Source organism: Orussus abietinus, unplaced genomic scaffold, assembly GCF_000612105.2.
Source record: "Orussus abietinus isolate OABI.00-Male unplaced genomic scaffold, Oabi_2.0 scaffold6, whole genome shotgun sequence".
NCBI lineage: Eukaryota > Metazoa > Arthropoda > Insecta > Hymenoptera > Orussidae > Orussus > Orussus abietinus.
Genome location: NW_019396002.1, coordinates 955429 through 964464, shown reverse-complemented (window position 1 = coordinate 964464; position 9036 = coordinate 955429). Strand labels below are relative to the sequence as shown.

Here is a 9036-nt window from a genome sequence, read left to right as displayed (position 1 = left end):
CGCGCTCGCTCCGTCCTTCTCGCGCTCGCGCGCCGCGGCCTGACTCTCTCTCTTTCTCGCTCCCACTTTCACGGCCCTCGCGACTCGAGGCCTGGGCTCTTCGCAATTTCGGGATTTTCTCGCCATCGGATCTCGCCTCGCGTCTTTAGCGAATACGCAACGCGCGTATACGCGTGCACTCGTGCCTTCCCACGCAGCTAGCGAGAAGAAGGGTCTGTGATAACTTTGCTCCCCGTGTAAAAAAATAAATTGTATCGAACACCCTTTGTCGAATTATTGTGCGACTCGAGTGGGTCTGGGTTGCCTCTTTCGTGACGATAGAGGCTGATGACTCGTCCCTACGTTTGACGTACGTTCTACTGACACCATGCGTTATCAGCGACGCTACTTGGTGTCCTATATCACCCTACTGCTATCACTCTGTCGTGCGACCAAGTTATCACAGACGCGAAATGGTTTACGCGTTATCGCGCATGTAGTGTTGACAGTTCGCGAAGCCTCCTTCACTTTTCGGAAAGCTTACGGAAGAGTTTCGACTGGGGGGTCTCTTTAGAGGTTATCCGCCTGCAAGTGGTACCGATGTCAATTTGTCTTTTTTCTTCTTTTTTTTTTTCTACAATTTCGCAATCCATGTTCTCATCCAATTTCGGAGCGAATATTAGACAGGCTATTTAAAATTGATATACTTTAACCCGATAGCGTCGATTTTAGGAAAAGTCCTGATTAATCGGCACTTGCAGAGGAACTCGCAGTAGGACTAAGTTGTGCGACATTTCAGGTCCTAGGACAACAGAGTTGAGACAGAAGTTCGAGCTTTACACCTAACTGCGATATCGCTAATGACCGACCCTATTACTTTTTTTCGTCTTTTCTTTTGTTTTTCTCTCTCTTTGTTATTACGTACTGTTATACAACACGGAAATCGCTTTCCACTCTGCTAATGGAGTACACTTAGCTAACTTCAGACCCTGTTGAATGCAAGCACCCGATGGAGAAAATTCAATGACGGTCGTTTTAGGGAAACGAAGGAAGAGGGAAAAAGAAAAAGAAATAAATCCCTGCTTTCCCCGGGGAAAGTCGTGGATTTTAGGTTCGTTCGTGAAATCGTCATCGTCCGTGACGCCGATCGATGGTATCGGCAAGAAGTGGCGATAAGGTTTAATTATAAACAGTGATATTAGTGACGTCAATCGCGGTGCTCCTTTCTCTCTCGGGCTAGCTTTGACTATCTCGAATTATCGAGGAGGAGAATATCTCCCTAAACATCTTTCGGTGCCAGTCTTACTCGGCGAAGGGGTTAGAAGAGCTCTTCTTCTTTGTCTGTTCTCTTATCTTCTATAAAACTCGATTTTTCCCCCAATGCCGCGGCCTTGGGTTCGTCAGGCCTTCCATGATAGTCAACGGACGAGAGAATTACTTAGAGGAGTGCTACTCTTATTACGATAATCATCCCTCTTCGATGATGAGCCTCCCTCTTATTGGTAGATGATGGGGTGAGCAGGTTTCACCGGAAGATCGCTGTCCAGGTTCAAGGATACCCCATCCTTGGAGACCAGATAATGGGTCAGAAGTTGTCCTTTTCCTTTAACGAAGACCATTCCTCGCTGCTCGAAGCCGAACCCGAAGGGCTCCAAAATTTTCCTCGTCTCGTCGGTCACCTAAAAGAAAGATTCATGACAAAATTCGATAATATCTATATAAGGTCGCGGGTCGCCGAATTTATGAGGTAGTTACCCTGAGGAAAAAGGTAATTGGTTTGCTCAAAGACGCGAGGAAAAAATCCTGCGGTCAATACCTCCAAACAAAAAGTCGAGTAAAGGGAATTCTTATTGAATTGAGGATATTAATCTTCGACGAAATAATTATTTCTTGCTATTATACACGATTTAGGCAGGAATATATTTATTTGTTTCAGGCGACCGATCTTTTTCTCGGTGCAGGAAATTGCGCCCATCAGTTGGGAGAGGAGAAGGATGAATGAGAAATTCGACAACATTTATGTATTATTTATAGCCTAACAGGGTTTAAGGAGGGTTTAAAAAGGAGGACTCCTTTCTCATCCCGTGTGCCCGGTCATTTGTGAAGTAATTGTGCAATTGCACGAATAAGTTGCTGAAAGTTCAAGGCCCACTGGCGAACTTTATTAATTCTCCTTATAGAGGACCTCCAGTTAAGTTGAGTTTGACCTCAGTCATCGTATACTCTAATAACTGGTATTAATATCCTTTTTTTTGCCAAGGTATTTTGAGCCCAATTTACCTGTATACATCCAACTTTTCCAGTGCTTTCCATCCTGGAGGCCACGTTCACGGTGTTGCCCCATATATCGTAATGGGGCTTCCTAGCCCCAATCACCCCCGCGGTGACCGGCCCATGATTGATCCCCATCTTCAGGACGAAATGATTGAAGCTCTGCTCGTTTATCCCCGATAGGGCTTTTTTCAGCTCCAGGGCGAATTCCACCAGAGTGGAGAGATGTGCCCATCTGGGACCGTCTTCCGGTTCCGGAGACTCGGTGATGCCCGAGGCCGCCATGTAAGTCGAGCCTATCGTCTTGATCTTGATGATGTTCTTGAATTTGTCGTGGTCCAGGATCTACCCCCGCGAGCCGGGAAAAAATACCATCAGATTCTGCACTCCTTCCCATCCTTATGGAATTATTTGACGAATATCGGCCTAACATAAGGCAGGGGAAAAAAAATCGCCGCGTGTCCACCACGCGCTCTGGAAATTCATCTCCCGATCGCGAAACAAGGGAAAAATGAAAATTTCAGGGCAATCCGCGTCTCGCTTTTAAAATGAAATAAAATAGTAAATACGGTGGAATAGTCAGGGTTAATTATTAAATTAGGGAATAGCGCTCTAAATATGACGAAAGTATTTACGCAAATTGTTGTTTCGGCATTGATTAGCTTTTCTTCCTGCTTCTCGAGCGTTTCAAATTTCGTTTCACGCCCATTTCTTAACGTGAAATCGTCAATGATGCTCGCTGTTTTATAAGATGGAGAGAAAAGAGAATTTAGAGGGGAACTCACGGCATCGAAGTCGGAGATGACCTCGTTGAGGAACCTGAGGCATTCGAGACCTTGATTGTTGATGCTCTCCTCGCTGTAGAAATCGGCGAAATTCGGAATACTCGCGAAGAGGACGCCAACTTCGGCGTAGCTTTGGCTATAGAGATCGTCATGGTGTCTGGATTTCGAGAGGAAATATGCCGCGACATGGGGTGGCAGGATATTATAGATGAGTGCCCCATTCCTCCTCTCCATATCAGCAGCTCGTTCCCTCTGGGCGACCACTTCTCTACCCCGTAGATACAGCACCCTCCTGGCCTTCTCGGTCTGCCAAAAGGCAAAAAAGAAAGACAATTCAGATCCTCGGATAAAAGTCCCTCAACCGTCCCAAAGATTCTCCGATTTGCAATTCCCGGCCGTAAATTAAAATCCGCGATTTATGGAGCATTTCTTTTTTCCTCTCAAGGGAAGGAGCGAAGTAGAGCTCTTCAGGGTGCCCGAAGCTCATTTGCCAGTTAAATTAATCGAGAGCTAATCTCCTCGGACGTTCTCCACCCCATCCTCCGACACCATCGATCGATGATGTCCTGGAGTAAGTTAGTTTCTGGGTCACCCAGAGAATGGCGAACCTCCCCGTTTCTGTCTCGATCTCCTTAGAAATCATAAGGAGGCCTTTAATCAGCCAAGATGTGGAAATACACCCTAAAGAGTCAGGGAAAAAAAAGGACCCTTCGACTCGGTCCCATCTTGAAGAAGCTAAAGAACTCCAATAAGTGGTCCCGGAAATTCGGGAGTTCCACTTTCGCGTCGTATATCACCGGCGGTCGATATACCCATTGTCTTGCAGCTATTGACTTTTCCCCTAAGTTCGGGAGAACAAGTATACTAAGGTTAAAAGATATAGATAATGGATGTAGGATATTAATCCGCACCGCTGGTGATACGGTTTAAAATTAATGTACAAGGTATAGATAGGATAATGGAGGTTCCACTTACGTATCTGGCCACGACGACCAGGGCAGCTGCGATAGTGATAAGGGTGGCCGATAAGGAGTACTTTAAAGGGAAGGGTACAGGACCCGGAGGAGTCGACGCGATGTCTTCTCTGTCCAAGTTGGAGCCGATGAAGAGGACGTTGATGGTGCACTGAGCCCCTGCCAGAAGGCTCATCAGAAACGCCTTGCCGAGGTAGCTGATGTAGGCTGGCATGGAAATGGCAACCAGAGCCAAAACGCCGATATAGGAGTAGTACGATGGGTATGGGCACCTTGGGGACCACCCAATGGACGCGTTGGTCGGAGGGTCCACCTCTTCGATGATGGCGCAGTTACCCTGAAGAGGGGTCTCTTTCAATACGAACAATCGTAAGGAGCTCACCCTCGTTTCTGTCCTCTCTTTAAATTAGCATCCCGGTTATCTAAGACCCTCTTCGGGAATTACGTAAGAGGGTATGAAACTGGTCCAGAGACGAAAACCAGGTATTGCGCAACGAGAAATTACTTAACAAGGTCCTGAGTCGGGGTGGAGGTAGTTTGTATAGTTTTTTGAGGACACTTCAGGATCGTACCATGTCGAGGAGGAGATAGATGACGAGGGAGAAGATCATGAGGAGGCCCAGGGTCCTCCTGAGCCATCTGGCCCTGACGGCGCTGCCGAGGCAAGTGGCGCCTGCCAGGACGATGCCGAAGAGGGTGACCACCACCGCGCCGCCCCAGGTGAAGGGGCCCCATGGCTGCAACCTCCAGACGGGGGATGCGCAGATCAGGACCAGAGGACCACCCAGAAGAGACAGGGGAGAAAACGCCTCCTCGGCGCTGTGGAACGCGGATTCCACGTTGGGGTCCTTGAAGTGAAGCGTTAGCCAGGACGCGTGGCCCTTCAGGTCGGTGGCTCCACCTGAAGAGGGCGGTTGTCGAACAGACGACGAAGAGACAAATTCAAGCGCAAAACAATCTAAAAAGATAGGGAAAGATATAGGAGTAGCGGGGATTTCCTCACCCTTGCTGTCCAGTTTTTCCCGCAGGCGCTGCCTGAACTCCTCCGAGTCCTCCTTGTTCCTGGAGTCGTCGACGTCCAGGATCCTTTGCGAGGACTCTGCGTCGGCCAGGGACGCCAGGCTCTTCGTCACGGCTGGCCTGAAGGGTTTCAAAGCCCTTACGATGAAGTAAGTGACGATGCCGGCTCTTTGCAGAGCCTCTTCTCGCTCCTCTCCATAGGCCGGTTCCACCTCGAACTCCCCGTTGAGGAAGCCCAACGTCGCGTTGGAGATGTGCACTCTCCTTCAAGGTGGATCGAAATTAACGTCGTGGTGTCTTTGGGTATTTACCTGAAACCTGTGATCTTTTTTCCCTTTTCTCGTGGGAGTGGAAGGACCTACCCCGCCATGCCGCTGCTCTCCATCTTGTTGGCCAACTCGACGTCCTTGCTGTAGACGTCGAACTGCCATTGCCTCTGCCCCAGGACCCCTGCCAGGATCGCCCCTGTGTGGATGCCCACTCTCATGTCCACGGGACTGTTCGTCTTCTGTTGGACGTATTTTATGGCCTCCACCATAGATAGGCCCATGTGGACGCAGAGCACCGCGTGGTCTGGCCTCTCCACCGGTGCACCACTTATGCAATAGTAGCAGTCGCCCAGAATCTTGATGCGAAGCTGCTCGTACCTGGAACGATGCAAGTTTGTTGCTTAAGATGACTACAGGTGATACGACAAGTCCTCCCACCCTGAGGTGACTAAACCGTCCCCATAAATTCCCGAAAACTGATTTCCCTGAATTAATACCGAATTTATTTAGTTCTATGCACTACAACTATCGGCGGATTTGAAACCTCGGCACGTGATTAAAAAAAAAAAAGCCTTAAGGTAGAATGAAATTTCATTTTTCAAACGAATAAATTTATTTGTCCAAGAGTAGAACCGAGGAGACAATTTCTTTTTTTTTTTAATGAAATTTCACGAGCGTTCTTCATTAGGGCCTCAATAATCACGTGCTCAAGATGCAAATAATTCGGTGCACCTAGTTTGGAGAAAAGTTTTATAAATATTTTGAGGTTTCATGTATGTAGAATGATCCTTTCATGTCACCTTAGAGATAGCTGAATATGTGGCGATGAATTTGAAAAAATGTACTCGATTTAACTGCGCTTTGAAGATGGTGACAGGCAACGATGATTTGTGGCTAAATATCTGGGCAAACTGATGGGTGGATGTTGGGGAATAAGTGGATTAATTGTGTGTATTATAAATTGTTGCGTGCAGTTCTTCGTCGTATTCCTTTTGTCCAAACTTTGGGATCGTTCAAGGAAAGGATCAGGATCTAGGACGATCACCAACCTCTCGCTCAGCTGGTCGAACCTGGCGAAGAGCTCGTTGAGGATCTTCACCAGGTCGCTGGCACTATACGTCGAGGAGATGGCGGTGAACCCGACGATGTCGGCGTAAAGGATCGACACATTTTCGTGCCTCGACATATAGATTTTCTTAAACTGAGTGTCCATGGAGGCGCCGAGGTCCTGGCGCATCTTCACGGCGACGTGTTCGGGAAGGACACTCAAGAGAAGCCGTTCTTGTTCAGCACTCTGCTCCTCGATGACCAACTGCACCTTCAAACTTTGTCTAGTCTCCAGGAAGGCCCTCCTCTGCTGAAATTCCGCCAGACAATAACTGGCGGCCCCCAAAATGGCGGCCCCCGAGGACAACGTCACCGTCAGGATCTGCACATCCAAAGACATCCTCATCAGAAGAGCCGAAATCTCCTCGATTCCCTTAAACCCTGCAGATTTTAGATATAAACGACCCCACACACCAAAGACACACATCCAAGCCTTAAAATGACGCTAAACCAACATAAAGCACTTAAGGTGGCGCGAAACCCCGAAACCAATTAATTAAAATCAGAAAAAAAACACTCTTTCCAAAGGACCTTCCACGGAACTGTCTATAATTCTAGCGAATGGCTCATAAGCCCCAAAGAAACGTCCCGATGGTTTCAAAATCCAGATTTTCAGTCGAGGATAGGCTATCCCGATATTTCTTTGGAAAGTGGAATACCTTTTAAAACACACGTTTCATTCAAATGCATTTGTTTATGGGTTTCCCACCGCCTTAATGCAGCAAATGTTGGTTTTTCGTGTCATACATAAATAAATAGCAAATATTCATAAAATGCATATGTGGTAGGCAGGGATCATCAGCTGGTATTTGGCAAGGTCCCGATCAGCTGATCAACGTCATTGGAACTTATAATTAGCGAAATAATTATTAATAACCAGGTGGAAGGAGGGGACTTGACCCTCCTCAAAGCCGGGTGCAGTTCTCGGGGTCCCATGGAGCTGCAAGGACGCGATCAGCTGTTCACGCGCATGGGAGCACGTTATGAACGAGTGGCGGTGTCATCGAATCCTGACCTAACCTAACTCGATCACCCGTCATACGGACCTAGCCCAGGGTCGAGAGGATGAACGAGCTCTATTTTAAACTACCATTGACCAGATTCCACTCGACCGTCAGTAATAACCTGCACGTGTCGAGGCGGTTGATTCTCTCAACGGAAACGGGACACAATGGGGACCCGATGGGTGGACGAGCAACGACCGGAACATCGGTTGCTTTTTTACCGCAACAAGGGAGAACATTGGAAAGATGGAGGGAGGTCCTTTCGTGAATTCGATCGCATCCTTGCGAGATGCTGAGAGGTGCCAAAGGAAAAGTGACCAATTTTCCCAAGTGCCTTAATTTTAATTTTCATTTTAATTTCTGATTTTCATACGAGGTCCTTTTCAGGTCGCGAGACCAGTCTCTCCGAATCATCTCCACGTGTACATAAATTTTCCGTCCAACTTTTCCAAACAACCTCCTATCGGTTATCCAAAAATCCCGTCAAGTATTTTGAACCCTGGTTGCGGTAACATCTCCAAAAAAAGTTCAAGCATCCAGGATTACCAGAACGTCGTGCGGCGTCTGCGCGAGTTCCTTGGAAAGTCCAATGACGGTGACGATGTAAGCGGCGGCGGTTCCAAGGACGAGAAGGGCACACAAGGAGTACCTGAGGGGCAGAGTGGCGAAGAGGAGGTACAGAAGCAGCAAAAGCCATCCGAGGCCATCTCTGGGAGTGACCTCGGTGGACTTGAGGAACAACTGGGCGAGGAGTTGAGCGGTGGAGATGTGCCAGGCCACGTGGGGGACGAGAGACCAGAGGGCATCTCTGGCCCTGGTCCCGCGTTCGGTCCAAGCCAGAAGACCCAGGTTGAGGCCCAGGAAGATGGCGGTGAGGCTCCTGGCAGGCAACTCGGGCTCGGGCGAGGCCACGGTGTAGACGTCGAAGAGGATCGCCGACAGGAGGAAGCACTGCAGTCCGCCGCGACGCTGCTGCAGCGAGGAGGCCCGATACAGTCGTTCCAACTTCCCGCTGGAGAAGCTGGTCTTTAGCAAGTTGGAAGGCCTGCCAGCATTGAGGTAGCTCTCCTCGTTGGAGGTCTCCGGTCTGCGCGACATCTCCCCAGGCCGAGGTCTTCAGCTCTCTCTTCAGGGTAGCCTCATCCTCGAGGTATGTCAGTGTCCCGCCCAGCTGGCGAGGGTCATCTTCGATTTAGGAGATCCTAAATCTCAGAGATCGGGCACGGGACTTCCCTCTTCCGGGGTCTCACCCAAGAAATCGGGACGCACCATCTCCTTTGAATCGGTTCCTACAGGGTACCATCGAAGGTGCCGCTCTTCAGGGTGGAAAGACCTTCGCGGATCTTCCCCGATAGGTGGTTCCTCGGCTTATCTCCTCACTGCTTCGACCCCTCGACCCCTGACCCCCGGGTCGCTGGGAGCCGGGGTCATGCTCTGCACCCCCTCTTCGGGTTCGCTCTTCAGGCTTGCGTCGCTCTTCAGGCTTGCGTCGCTCTTCAGTCGCCCTCGACTCTTTGCTCGCGATACCAGTGGGTCCTCGGTTGGTCTACCCGTGATCAAGGGAGGTTCTTCGTTATCGAGGGAGTCTTGGCCGTAGGCTGATATCTGGAGGTGGGTTTTAGTCGTG

General features: G+C 49.2%; 1 protein-coding gene across 1 annotated transcript; it reads right to left on the bottom strand.

Annotated features, from left to right (window-relative positions):
- Positions 1–1475: 1475 nt before the first annotated feature.
- On the bottom strand, positions 1476–8541 carry LOC105704464 (adenylate cyclase type 3). The gene is made up of 9 exons (XM_012433688.1): positions 7956–8541; positions 6348–6727; positions 5392–5676; positions 5013–5293; positions 4582–4910; positions 4011–4346; positions 3036–3341; positions 2260–2595; positions 1476–1658 (listed from the first exon to the last, which is right to left on the bottom strand). Exons 1-9 carry the CDS (start codon positions 8505–8507, stop codon positions 1476–1478), a joined length of 2988 nt encoding a protein of 995 aa, XP_012289111.1. The 5' UTR covers positions 8508–8541.
- Between the last annotated feature and the right edge of the window lie 495 nt (positions 8542–9036).